The 14,986-nt window shown below is 38.8% G+C and overlaps 1 protein-coding gene across 1 annotated transcript; it reads left to right on the top strand.

Annotated features, from left to right (window-relative positions):
* The first annotated feature begins 7,386 nt into the window (after window positions 1-7,386).
* Window positions 7,387-14,409, top strand: tpd52 (tumor protein D52). Its single transcript, XM_029514501.1, has 7 exons — window positions 7,387-8,217; window positions 10,524-10,651; window positions 11,078-11,226; window positions 11,681-11,782; window positions 12,478-12,519; window positions 12,801-12,849; window positions 13,231-14,409. The coding sequence occupies exons 1-7, from the start codon at window positions 8,094-8,096 to the stop codon at window positions 13,360-13,362; spliced, it is 726 nt and encodes a 241-aa protein (XP_029370361.1). The 5' UTR covers window positions 7,387-8,093; the 3' UTR covers window positions 13,363-14,409.
* The last annotated feature ends 577 nt before the right edge of the window (window positions 14,410-14,986 follow it).

Raw genomic sequence — 14,986 nt, 5'->3', positions numbered from 1 at the left:
TCTCTTCCTCTTCGTTTTGTTTATAAAGCTTAACATTGTTGGGTGTATAGTTTCAGTGATGTTCTATTAGGGGCTTTGCACCAAGCTTGTGAACAAGAGTGGGATTTAACCCAGGTTCTCATTACAAAAAAGGCAGGGGGTGGTATATCCCACTGTAATGATTAGATGGGTCCCCTCATTTGTTGTGTATATAGTACACATTTCTCCAGTTCATAATATTCATGACATTGTCTATCTACTGCATATTACAAATGGGTTATAGACTAAAAGTTTAATTCCCCTGCAAATAATTAGACATTATATGTCAAATTACTATCCAAAGAATTACATGAATGACTGTATTTTTCAGGTATGTGATTGGATCCCAATTTTGCTGTCAGCTAGGTAATTAATCATTAACTATACTCCTACTAGATTTGTTTCAAACTAGTGCAGGGGACATATTGTCTCCAAGTTCCGATGATAGAGAGATAAATTATATAGGTTTATGATATTCTAATGTTTATTGAGTACATTTTCAATACACTGTAAATATGTTGGACATATCCACTGGTTTTATTTAAGTGCAGATTTTTGTTATTCACAAATGTCACAACAAAACTAGACCAGACACAGATTTTGTACAGAGATGAGAGCCAAAATTATATCCAGCAAAATTAAATAAACAAATCGACTGATGTGTTTTGTAGGCATATAAAATTTTCATTCCAGTCTTCTCTACGATTTCTCCACAATAACAGCAGTTTGCACAACAGCTTTTTCTCTAAAAGAAAATACTTTGGGATGGCACCATCTATATCTATGATTGGTTATTATTGATAATGACAAATATATATATATATATATTATCAAAAACCTTCTTTATGAACTGACTTTACTGTCACATTATATTTCATATGTATAGAACTTGGATGGAGTTTAGACATGTCATCACATAAAAATGCAAATAGGGTTTCACAGATAGGTCTATGTTTGGTGTCCCGTTATTGATATATCATAACAGATAGAAACAGAAGAGCATTTTCTTGTGTCACATATTGACCAGAGGACCATTGATCATATTTATCAAAAGCCGTACATAGTGACAACTTTTAACATTTTAAGCAAATCTGCATTAATTACCAATGTTATTATTTGAATATCATACTGATTACATAATCCACGTTCGTTGATTAAAATCATTTAAAACCTCAGTGCATATTTTTAAAATAAAATATAAAAAAAATAAAAAATTGATTTGCTAAAAAGTTTTATTCAATTTTCCCTGACGTCGCGAGCCCCGTGAACGGTTTCAAACTCGGTCCACGTGCTGGCCTGTGTTTACACTGCTGCGTGCTGACGTCACAGGGGACCCCACCCCACACGGCGGGCTGCCTGGCAACATGAGGGAGAGACCAGGAAGATCTGCCGGAGCCGAGTGAGCAACCTGCAGACTGTGGACGATAAACCACCAAGAAAACAACGCCAGCCCCCCACGATGGAGCGTGCAGAGAAAGGTAACTGATTCGCCGAAACGTCTAACGGTGTCAGTGTTGTAATCGACAATGTTTTTGTTTTTTTGTTTTTCTTATGAATGCATTTTTATCACCTGAAAGTTAGCAAAACTAGCTAACTTTGCGCGGTGAGTGAAGTTTGTCCGTTGAAAACATATGCTACCTTCGAAGCTCAAATAAAGTGCATTTCGTCATAGAGATAACGTCGATGCATTTAAAAGAAAACATTTTGGATGTTAATGCCAAACATTCTGACCCAACACAATACGGAAGTTCAATGTTAACAGCATTTGATAAAATGCTTAAAACGTGAAACACAAACGTGGAAGCTGTCTTTTATGTTTTAAGGTACTTACAATAGTGTTGTAAAAAATAGTCACGATTTGATCAATTGATAAGGATTTTTATAATTTGGTGAAAATATTATGCAATAGGTAGCATGACTTAAATAGTTTATACTTATTTGACAGCTTAGTGCATGCTTTCTAAATGTCTCCACCACACCAGGTCACAATATATTTAAATATTTGGCTTTTTTTTTTCTTTCTATTTGTAATCTAACAATGAAAAGTAGAAAAAGTCCTGCACTGTGTCAGTCCATTTTCCAATATTGGAGATCTTTAAGGTTAGTAAACAGGCCTAACCAAATCCTTGGGGCTGAAAAGTATTGAAAGATAATTTATATAGAGAGGGCATATGTGTATGATCCACTTGAGGCTTTCCATGTATTCTGCTAGTCATGACTGCCTTGTGATTCCTATCCTTTCATACACCTACCTGGACCTTTCCAGCCCTGCTAGGCAGCCCTCTGTTCTCATTCCTCTACATCAGTTTGTTGCTTTTACCCAGGGCTATGTACTTTCCTGTTGTGACAGCTGCCTCTCAGGGAAGTGCATGGCTTGTTGCCGCATTACCAAAAAACTGAAAAAAATAAAGTAACATAAATAATAATAATAATAAAAAATATATATATATAATATCAAAAAACAGATAGATGCATTTGTTCACCTCAAGGGGATGTTAGGTTCAAAAGGGCAGAGTTCTTGCATTATTTACCTTTTGCAAAAACAGTCATCGTCATCCTGGTTGCAGAAACAGAATTTCCTGATGTCTCCGTGTCATTTACTTTTGCTCCAAGGTAAAAAATTATGTGAAAGAGAAAGGCATTTTCTATATCAACAAAGGCTAAAAGCTGTAGCCTTTTATTGCTTTGTAATATATATCTATATATCTGTCCAAATGAAGTTTATGTTAGACAATTCCGTCAGTCTTGGTCTTTGGCTCGACAAATAACACAAATACTTTGCGATACAGTTGCACAACAGTAAATGTGACATGCATGAAGCTAAAAACATTTGGTCTTGTTTTCTTTGGTTTAGAGGTGTTTCATATGGACGGTATTTGTGAAAATTCATTTGTCACTGTCCGTAAGGAACAACTTGTCTGGTGACATTGGTTATTCTTTGGGAATGTAGGTTTCCTGCGCTTTTACATGTAAATATGGATATTTCCCTCACCACAACACTATTTTACACTGTCTGTATCATAAGCCAGACTTCAGTTAAGGTCAGACAGTTTAGTCGACCCGATGACTCTTTTCCTCTTTTACGGTTTACAATAGCCACTGTGTTTTGGAGGGGTGCATCAAGTGAACCCACACAATTATGTAGAGGTTGTCATATACAGGTACACGATCAGAAAAATTTGACAGGCTTCTACCATCCTCAGTTGTAGGCAAATGTTCAGGTTTGTTACATTTTGTCAGCAGAAGTACATTTTCATCCTTCCTCATTGTCATTGTGATCATTTAAAAATCAACATAGGACCCGCTGAGTTCTCTTTTCACATTAACATGAGAAAAGGCAACAAGGTTCTGCCATCACTGCCTATATTACCCCAATGTTTCTTATTATCACTGCGTGCTGTCAGGTGACACAGTCATCAGTGTTTGAAACTAAAATATGGCATATCATTACACTTCTCTCTTTAAAATCTTTTTTTAAATCAGCTTAATCCACCTGGTGTTACGTGTCTTTGCATGATGCCTTGTAAGCACTTGAATTCAAACACTGTAAATGAAAGGTTGATACATTTTTATCTTGGAGGAAGTCAGTGTGCGTGTTGACTGTTGTGACTGGTGCTTCTCAAAGGAGCTGGTAGGGTGGAGTGACCAATGTGATAACAAATAGCTCTTTCTTTGTGTTAGATTTTTTCCCCTGCAGTTGAATGGAGTTTCCAACAGTGATTTTTAGATCAAATAGCTACATTATTGCTTTTGTGATCCTTGGGAACTATCACATATATTTTTCATGTGATTATATGAACTTGACTGACTTATTAGCATTTGTCCTTTTTGAACATCTGTGTACAGACAAGATAATTACATTTTTGCTGTTTACCAGTAGTAGTTGAAATATCTGGAAAACAACTGTTTTGCGGTAACGTCCAGACCAGTTTTAGAAAATTACCAGTTTTACAGTTTACCTGTTTTGTAAATTGTCTTAAAATTTTGCGTGAAATACCAATTTGGGATGTTTTCGGTTTCTGGTACTATCTGCTTCCACGATAAAAGCTTATGGATGTGGTTCAAACTGGATGTTTAAAAATGTGACAGTGAGGCTTACTGTCTCTTGGTTTTCAACTTCCCTAATGAGATTGATCCTGAGCAGAGGCCAACATTTTTTGCGTAATTAGATTTCATGAGACATGACCAGATACTTTCAGCTGTCACAGACATCCTCCTCCAACCATGTTTTTACAGTACATTTGACCTGTTCAAGTTAGACATTTGTTTTCTAGAACAAACATGAAATTTTAGCATTGATGTTATTGAAATTATAAAACATTGTTGCATGATAAAATCACATACTGGCTCATTTTTAACTGCAATGCACTACAGGAAGTGCTGGGGGCAGTATCTGTTCAACTGTCTGTATTCAGTCATGGCTGTCACCAGGTATTTGAAAGGCGCTCGTAAAAGGTTTGGATGCAAACCATTAATGAACTTAAGCATCTCTGAAAATTATGCCAGTGTCAGCAGAATTGCATGTTTCATGAATGTGGCACTATATTTGTCTTATTAGGTTCCCAATACAACAGCCAGATAATATATATATATATATTCCAATGGTACAATGTCTTTCGTAGTTTTTATTTCAAAACTTTTGAGTAAGTAGAAACTTAAATAGTAATACACTGGCCATGTTTTCACATTTTCATGGATTTTTTGTGACCAAACTGAGTTCTCTCTTGTTCTGTAGCTCTAGCTTCACAAAGCGTCTTCCAATGGGACAATGTAGACCAATGCCCTAAATCATGCCTAGTATTTTATCTGTAATTCACTCTTTTTCCAGAGATATACCTGGTGCTGATAACTTCAACTTTTTCCTTTTTAACTCTCAACTCAGTTTTTTTTTTTTAACAGTAATGTTTTAGAACAAGGCTTTAACTTTAAATTCAGGCAACGTGAGCATTGTTTCATGTGATTGAAACAAAATGGTTCCCACTGTATTCCTATTCAGGTGAAAAGAAAAGTGTTTCCAGTCTTTGGTTGGACTTTGCACTTATTAAGAGGGAAACTCTTATCACTAAGGAAAAAAAAGCTTCATCAAAGTTATGGTCCCTTACACATTTGGATTGAGTCTGGAAACCCTGTGTTTGGAGCATGTTTTCAGACTTTATAGTTAAACTGTGCTTTCCTTCTCCCGTCAGTAGTTTCATACCCAAATTCAATAGTTGAATAATACCTGGAAACAGATGAGAGGTTGAAAATGAATGAATGAATAATAATCCAGGGGATTTCCTGTAATGTGGCACTATCCCTTTATCCCGCTTGTATCTAGAGGCCTGCCTACAGACCACCTAGGTTACTTGCATTTTTGAGATGACTGAGGGTGTTAAGGTTTAGAGGTAGGATGAGGACACGACAGTGGTCTTGTTCCATCATAGGTGAAGGCATTTCTTTGGGTTTTGCCTTACAGTTTTCCCATGATGCACATCTCAAGGCAACTGCCTGGGTATGCTCACAGCATCCACACTCATCCATGTCTCATGACTCTTATTTAAGGCTGATCATGTGATGGGGTATGCCATGAATAGGGAGGTAATTGAGCTCATGCTGTACTTTGTTAACCACTTTAAAATGTTTTTTTGTCCTGGTTACAGTCTGAGTGGACAGGAGCCAAGGGTTGGTCTTTCTGTTCCCATCTGTTTTGATATAGGAATCAAATTTCTCAAATAAACCAATCCAAGAGCATGCTGAAATGTCAGTTTTGCTCGTTATATCATATTACCATTTATAGGTTCTTACATCATGTTCACTGTACAACACAACGTATGCGTGCATGTGAGGAGTTTGGTTCAGTGTAATCAATGCAAGCATCATGAAGGGTTTTGCAGGGTAATGCACTGAGGCTAATCCCAGAAGAACAGTTTTAGCAGTGAAGAAGGACCCTCATGGATAGAGAAGGATGAACAGGATTATGTGTATCCATACATTGTATTTGTGCTTGGATCTTTATGCCTTCGTGTTAGCCTCTCAGTATCAATAATGTTACACAAGGTTTGTTCCAAACAACAGAAGAATGTTGGCTGAAGAGGCCTGAGCTCTATGTACAGATATCGGTCAATAGGCAGTAATTTACACTTGATACATTAGTTGTGAAGAGTTTTTTACTGATCTGTTCTGGTGTGCTAACTTGTTTGAAACTTTTATCAGTATTTGCCAGGACAAGCTTTTTCTTTTTATTAACTTCTACATTGCTGGCCTTTATACTGAAATTCTTTTTCTGCTTACTGTGTCCTTTTCTGTGGAAAATAGTCAGCACAGCAAACACTTATAATCACATATTATCTTATATTCATATCACCTTATATATAAAATTTTTAATCTTTTGGACTATCAGCAGGTGCTTGCACAATTTGTAGGTTGCTATCCATTCATGCTATTCATGCTAAATGTCTTTGGAAATGACCTGTTCTTTTAGTCATTCTCTTAATGTGTGCAGTTTCACTTCCCATCCTATATTGTTAACCATTTTAATAATATGATGCTCTTGTGATGACAGTTATGTCAAAACAACCATGTATTGTGTTAAGATAAATATTTGGTTGAAAATATTTCTTGCTTTTTGATAGAGAGAGACTATCAGAACAGGAAAGAGAGGCAGCATAAAATCATGACACAGAACAGGCCATGGATTTAAGAGCAATTTGCTACTACTGTGTGGTGCGTGGTGATTGATAAATATTTTCATCACCATTGTGATAGGAAAATGTACAATCAGCACACCACAAAAAAATTTGTAATTAAGGAGTTTGAACACTGTATTTACCTGCAGCTCGAAACAACTGGTGTAATCAGCACCTTTATCGAGCATCACTCAAACTGTTCAACAAACACGTAGAAAAAACACATTTTCAACAGGCACAGCAGAACAATAACAAGCTAATAAGCTCTCAAGATCCCCTCCATGAAAGGCGAGGTGAGAGTGTTACCTGCATTCACAATCAGCAGGCATGTGGCTCAGAAAAGACTGAGGTGGAGCCTGGATGCACACATATTGCATCAAGTCATTTTAATGAATATGAAGCAATTTTAAAGATTTCACAGATTTCTATTGTGGGTGGACATTTCACTATATATTTGTAAATTAAAAGTGATGTGTGAAAATATACACCCAAATGGTGTATATATATATAAAAAGGAAAAATGAAGCACAAGTTGTAGCATTGGCATGAACAGAGACAGTGGCACACACGCATATAGTATACAGTGACACACACACACACACACACACACACACACACACACATATATATATATATATATATATATATATATGTATATATATATAAAGCATTGAGTGCTTTCCCTCAAATACACAATACTGAATGCAGCCTCTGGCAGCCTCTACCCCCATTCAAGCTGACTAGCTTTACTCCTGCTCCAAAATGGACTGGCCTCCCTGGATTAGCGCTTTGCTGTAATCTGGGACACTGCAGATTACGCTTTCCATCTATTGCACACACACACATCACATGACCATCCCACACAAATGGGACCTCTTCTCATTTCCTACTTAGATGATGGGAATAGAGCGGGGGTGGGTTGACTGAGAGATCTGAGAGTATTGAAACTGAAATATCACATCGTATCACTGCAGCAGTAGCTCTGCTAATGGCATTGGCATCTGAGAATGGCACTCGCTACACAAAATTGTACTTTGGGATTACAATGGAGCCGAAGATGGTAGTGTGTGTGTCTGCCGCCACAGCTGCATGAAGGGACAAGTAACTTATTAACTTATTAACCAAGAAAGGAGCAAAGGGTTTGGGAGGGAGCAAAAGGTGCCTTGGCCTCCAGCAGAAATGGGAACTGGTTTGCTCTGAACTTCTGGGCACCTGAAAGCCAATACAACTACTCACATACGCACACTTGAACGTTGCGTGTGTCACACAAGAGTCTCGGACGCTGTAAACAAGGAGACACAGACGGCCAGCACGCGCTTGGATCACATGCAGACAATCAGCACTTGGCTAGTTTTACTGAGGTAGAGGTGGTGGCAGGGAGGCGGTAGTCGCTCTGACCAAGCTGTAAACATGGAGCCTCTGGAGGAATACCACTCTCCATTTGACTTTGAACAGGGAGTGAACACCAGCTACCTCTACCTCTCCCCGGCTTACAGTGACACACCGCCCAGCTCGCCAGCTGTCAAAACCAGAGGTATAACAAGGAGAACAGGACAAAGCTGAGTGGAGGATGTGAGGGCTGTGCCTTTGACTGTGAGTGTGTGTTTGTCAGTGTGAGTGTGTTTGTGTGCGCTAAACAGACAAAACATGGGCTTGGCTCATTGGATGGGAAGAATTTGGGGGAACATAAACTGGAAGGGGGAAGGGAACAAGTGAAAATTGGTGGTGGTGTACAGCAGCTTTTGCCAATTTTCTTTTTTTTTTTTTTTCCCTTAATCAGACTTCTAGTCTGTTTATTTAGAAAATGTTTCCACCTGTAGAAGAGATTCAGTTTGCTTTTCTAGTGATTATGATTGTATCATTGCCTTATTGCTTAACTCACCAAATATTATAGGCTGACTTATCTATATCTGGGTGGTTTTTACTCCGTTTTCAAAACATATGATTCCCAGATATCTTTAGTGGCCTAATATTTATGGATAACAAGACACTCTTAAATCTTTGATCACTAAAGCATCATGAACTGTGAGAGTTGAGTGGCATGTTTATAGATTTGCACTGACGCTCATGCTGGTCTGCACTATGTTGTTTATACATCCTCAAAAAAAGAGAGATTACTTAATGTCCATTTTGTAATTTCATTCAGCTCCTTCACATCTCTTTCAACCGCATTCATGTTTTTGTTAAGTTCTGATCTGTTGCGTAGTAAGGCAAGCTGATCTAGTTCATTGTCTAAAATCACATTTTAGACCGTTACACCTTTAGATTCACATATTGCCATATCAGCCTTTCAAAGGTCTCAAGTCAGCTTCTTTTGTTCAGATGACGTTAATTAAATATTGCCTAACATAAATGTTTCAGCTTATGATAATGCTATGTGACAGAACAACTGAGAAACATCACATCATCAGCAGTTCAGCACTTCTTTGGACCTTTGTGCGGAAATTCCTTTGTTGTCTTGGTTCTTGGGATTTCAATATCTCTGCCCTCACCAAACATCCATCTGTCTCAGCTAGAATGTTTTTAAAGCACTGAGAGTACTGGTGTGAGGTGGAAGAGAGGATGTGTGTGTGCCAAGTATGTGGAATGAGGCGGGAGGAAAGGATTCGGGAGTCTTGGAGTGAACAGAGATATTTGGCAGCCACAGATCATAGAAATGACGTATTACTGAGGCAGAATTTTGTTTGAACAAAATCATTTGTCAAATAATGTACAGTTCTTGTCTGCCAAAATGTTTTGTTTGTGCAGATCTCCAGTGGTTTAACTCATCACTTTACTAAGTTGTAGTGGTGTACTACATTATGTGCCAGCACACTGTACACATCAGACATGGCGATAGAGCCTATTAGGAAGTTATCATTGCATGAATATGAATAATATGATGTTAATATTGAATCAGCCAATAACTGTCTTATTTTGCCTGGTAAATGTGAGCTGGAAGAAAACAGATGGGCATTTGGTGCATATTTGAAATGTGTCTTAACAAAGATTTATGATGCAGGTGGGATTGTCAGTTTCTTGGTCACAGTATCACAGTATCCTTTTTGGCAAAGAGGTGGTTGTCCTGGAATATACTGTGTTTTCATGATTGGGTGTAGTAATATTGAGCCAACGTTTTTATATTTTTGTCGTTTTTACTATAATACTGCTTGTATAATCGTAAATTTTTATGACCTTTACATGGCTTACATTTCATGAGTAATCTAATAGAGTCCAGAAATGTATTGACCACCACTTCCTTTTTTGTCTTCTTTCTTCCTTATATTGTTTTATTCAGCCTGGGGTATCTCTTTGAAATAGTTGTCTGTCTTGAAATACAAAGACAAGATAAGAAGAAAAAATTACCTCAGAGACAGCTGAGCTCGCTTCATTCCAGCTCAAGACATCCTTACCCACTGTTGTCCTTTTGACTGACAGATCCTAATAACCCCTCTGCTCTGGTGTTTTCGTGCTGTCTGAGCCCAGGATGTCTCTATCTAGAAGTTTCTTTGTATTATTTATTGATGCACCGCTGCTCCTACTGGGCACAGCTCTGTCAGAGAGAGCAACATCAAAGAAAGTGTGTGCAATGCATACTGTTAACATATGTGAAGTGAAAATATTACTATTTTGGGCCAGAAGGTGTCCACTCTGAAAGTACGACAGAGTTTTGGATCACCACAAGTGTCTCCTCTTGTACAGTTATCATCACACAACACTGTTAGCATCCTAAATTCACACACAAAATACACACATTTTTGAATAGATTTGTTAAAGTGTTCTGTTCAAACATCAAACATCACATGCAAGTGTCCCCCCCCACCCCTTTTTTTTTTTTTTTTTTTTTTTTTTTGACCCCAGGTTTCCAGCAGCATGCGGACTCAGTCCTGGAGGAGGGAGAAGACGCAGTGATGTCTGTGGCTCCATCCTCAGCTCCACCAACTCTGACAGAAGAAGAGCGGCATGAGCTACAGGAAGAGTTGGTCAAGGTCCGGAGGGATCAGGGCTTAGCCAGTTCAAAGAGTCAAGATCAGGACCTGGCTGGACCTGGTTGTACTTAGACACGTAGAAGAGAGGGAGTAGATTTGTTGTTACAGGATGTGTACATCACTTAGATTTCAGTTTTGCTGCTAGGTCTTTTTCAATTCAAATAATGGATTTCCTAAATTAGCCATTTCAAAATGTTTTGCTCAAACAAGGAGAGTAAAAACTTTTTTCGGGGGGGGGGGGGGGGGGGTCGGTGGCAGAGAACATTTGAGGCACTAAGTCATGTTTACAATTGCTGGATTGTGTGAATGCAACTTTAAATCAGCTTTAAATGCTGGATGCAATTTTTTTATGGTATTTTTTTGTAAATCCATTTTTCAGAAATTTCAGTGTATTTTAAATTCAAATTTTTCAATATGTGTGTCCAGGTAGAGGATGAGATCCGAACCCTGACCCAGGTGCTGGCTGCCAAAGAGAAGCAGTTGGCCGACATCAAGAGGAAGCTGGGCATCTCCCCTCTCAATGAGCTGAAACAGAATATCACCAAAACCTGGCAGGAGGTCACCACCTCCACTGCGTAAGTACTGCTCCAACACACAGTGCACAATATTGCCCTCAGTGTATATGATACTTCTCCTATTGAACCTTTGTCAGTTCATTTAAGTTAATTTCAGACAATCCATCCGGTTCTTATCAACTCATATGTGCTTCGTGGTCCTTTGCTTGTTTGATAATGATTTTCTGTGTCTGAATGTCCACATCACTGACTGACAGGGTTTGAGTAGAAAGTATTTTCTCATTGGCTCCATGAGTAAAAAAGATCCTGACTGACTGTGTCTTGCCTGGGTGAAGCTCTTATTACTTTTATATTGCAGGAAATGAACAACATTCTGATGTTTTCAGGCTTTGAAAAATCACACAAAGGTTTAGTTCTGACCTTGATCCTCGTCTGCATTCTTAGATCTCTGAGTATTTTTTCATCGCTTTCATATCCTTTGTATTTCCTGCCCAAAATTTCTTCTCATTTTCAGCTATAGGAGGACATCTGAAACACTCTCTCATGCGAGTCTGAAGGCGACAGCTGCTTTCTCTAATGTGGGCTCAGCCATCAGTCGGAAGCTCGAGGATGTCAGGTAGGTTTCTCAGATATAAAGTTTTACCACATGTTTTAACAGCATATGGTAAAGACCAAAAAAAATTCCAGCACTGGTTATATTCAAACTAAAAACAAAAATCATATTGGCAGCTATGTGAGAGGTCTGCCTTCACATTCAGTTAAATATACCAAAGTAATGGAATATGAAACATTTCTATCAGTATTTCAGTCAAAGAGTCTCTCCCTCTGTCTCCTCCTCTGTCATCCTTCTTCTCTCTGGATTAGAGCTGCAAACAAGATTATTAGGCCCCTCAAAGCTGTAGTGTGCTGAGAAATGCAACCTCACGGATGAGCTACACACAGAGCTGTGGCGGGGTCGGGTCTTAGAGGGGTCAAAGGGGTACTGTGTGCTTATGTGTATGAGTATGTGCTTTGTGGCTGTGGTGTGTGTGTGTGTGTGTGTGTGTATTTGATGACAAGATATTCTGCCATAATACAAAGGATTAGCACACACCTACTGTGTTGACACACAATTGATCTTAATAGGATAAAGTGGGATTGATAGGGTTTATACACTTGGTGGAAGCCTTGAGCTTTTAGCATATAATAAAATAATTGAGGCTTCGTGCTGCTTTTTTGTGCTTGCAACTCTGTTTGTCTTTTTCTCACATTCTTTACTATAATAAGACCATCACTAATGCCCCCTTTCTTCTCTATAATGCTTTTGGATAGCATGCGCTCATTACAACACTCTGCTAGTATGCCTGTCATGAGGTAAGGAGATCAAAATTAGTTTGTGTTAACGTGAATGGCACACTGTGCCGGCCTCTGAACTACTAGGAAAAAATATATTTTCTTTCTTTTTCTTTAATAATCCTCAGAGCCAAACTTTAATTTGTGTCCTGGTCCCTCTTTTCTATTGAACTGTAAAAGGGGACAGTTGTATCCTGCTTGTTAACTTTCTGAAACTTCTTTGCAAACATGCCAGATAAGTTCAATGAATGTCGTCCGATCTGTGATCTTATCACCTACTCTTTTTTTCCTGCATTTCACAGGAATGCACCGACTTTCAAGTCATTTGAGGAGAAAGTGGAGACTTTGAAGGTAATAGATTTAAAACAGTAGCAATGTTCACACTTTAAGCTGCAGGAGGTAAAAGCTCTGGATTGGTTATTAACATATATTACTTATGTATTTGCGTATTCATTTTTTTTTATTGTTTTATTTGGTTTCAGGGATTTTCTAACTTCTCTTGAGCGGCCATCACTGTGGTCACAGTTAGATTAATAACATGTGGAGTCCACATTTATATCGCACCACTTCTGGATCTGTTGCTTTATTACAGATGTCATTTTGAGTCTGCCTGACTGAGTGAATTGTGTAACAGTTGTTACTTCTTTTTTTTTTTACCCCTATATATGAAAACTACATCAACTCAGCTAACTCTAACTCTGTGCCTGTTGTTTTCTATTCACTTTTCTTCAGACTAAAATATCCCCTTCGACATCCACCAGTGACCCTGCAGACCGCAGCGCCCAGGACCCCAGTGACCAAACCACCGAGTCTTTGCTTAGTCAACCAGATAGCTCATCCACCCAGGAGGCACCCATGCACTGAGACCCCCCATCCCCCAACCCCCCAACACCCCATTCACCCCTCCACACTTGACAACCTAACCCCTGACCCATCAACACTTAGCCCTTTAAAGTCCTTGTGCCAGTCTCCTTTTATTGGAAAAGAATGACTTACGAGTCGCCTTTGTCATTTAATTGTGTGCTCTTTTTTTCTGACACGTGCTCTCTCTAGTTAACCGGTGTGGAAGCTGGAAGAATGGGATGAGTGCGGGTGTGTGGTCTCGTGCCAGTCATATATTTTTCGCTGTGAGAGACATCCTCGCTGCTGTATGATATCCATGTACTCCTGTTCCTTTTCCTTTTCACTGCCTTTGTCTAACCAGAGAAGCTCAGATGCCTAATGCTGTCCTGGTTTTCTTCTTTATATCACAATAACACTGGTTGAGATTTTGCTTGCTTGAGTGTAGAAAACTGCACAAATCCAGAAAGGTTTACACGTACAAACATGATTTATTGAAAGAGTTCCATTTAAGAACTTTACAATGTGTGTTAAAAGGCAGTTGTCGACTTATTGTGTCTGAACAGCCCTTTACTATTACATGTTGGATTTATTATTTTTATTATCAGCACCTACTACACCATTTTGGGCTCTTTGGTTTACTATGGGTGACATTTTTGGCCCAGTAAGACTTCCATCTTGTTAACTGTATTAACTTTAGGGCAGCACAGATTTTTGAAGTAGTCTAACACTGTTCAGGTTGTGAATGTGTGCCTCTTTGTGTCATATAATTGTAACAGTTTGTGTTTTGTAATCCACAGTACTGAATTACTACTGAGCAATCAGCAGACTCCAAAGCTGGCATTGCAAAACACATTTCACAATAAAAAGCATCCTCTTTTTCTCCTCACAGAAATGGATCTCCATGCTTAGATAGTTAACAGGAAAACAGCCAAGCTCATGAGAACTGGGAGAGAGCAAACACAAAATTCAGCCTTGACCTGAGATGAGAGTGAAATAAACGTATCTCGTCCAGAGCCAACATCAATATTTAAACACTTGCCCATTGTCTCTGTGAGGCAGCTAACATCTAGCTGCTCCAGAACGGAGAACTCCACTGGATGATATTTTGTACACTGAGACAGTTCACACCAAATTTAACTGATACTGTTTAAGTTTTGTTTTTATTTTATTTATTTATTTATTTTTCCTTCTCTTATTTTAAATTACGTTTCTAGGAAATAGCACAAGATGATAAAAATCTGTTCCTTTGGCTAGATTCTTGGTAAAGCACAGTATTAGTTCCACTTATTCAGTCATTTGCTGGAAAGGCTACTTGCACACAAACCAAATCTATATTCTATGTATGAGCACGGCGTGAATGTCCCGATGACTGTATCTGAGAAACGAACGGTGGCTCCCACCAGTCACCTGTCTGGTAGCACAGGTCTGCTGATGGAGGGTAAATAAACCTCAGAGGGCAATTGGACCCAAGCGGGGGGTACTCCCTCCATGTCGGGGGCACAGTTGGTGTGGTACAAGTCTTGGTGCGCTGATGGACGAGTGGCTCAACAGGTCGGCCCCCCTCCCAGCAGCTGAATTTGAATAGTGGATTAAAGAAATACACTCTAATTAAAAAGACCGCTGAAGTGACTGACTGTCATCGGTC

This window comes from Echeneis naucrates, chromosome 11 (genome assembly GCF_900963305.1).
Source record: "Echeneis naucrates chromosome 11, fEcheNa1.1, whole genome shotgun sequence".
Lineage (NCBI taxonomy): Eukaryota > Metazoa > Chordata > Actinopteri > Carangiformes > Echeneidae > Echeneis > Echeneis naucrates.
Note: the sequence above shows the minus strand (reverse complement) of the source record. Positions and strands in the feature narration are given on the sequence as shown.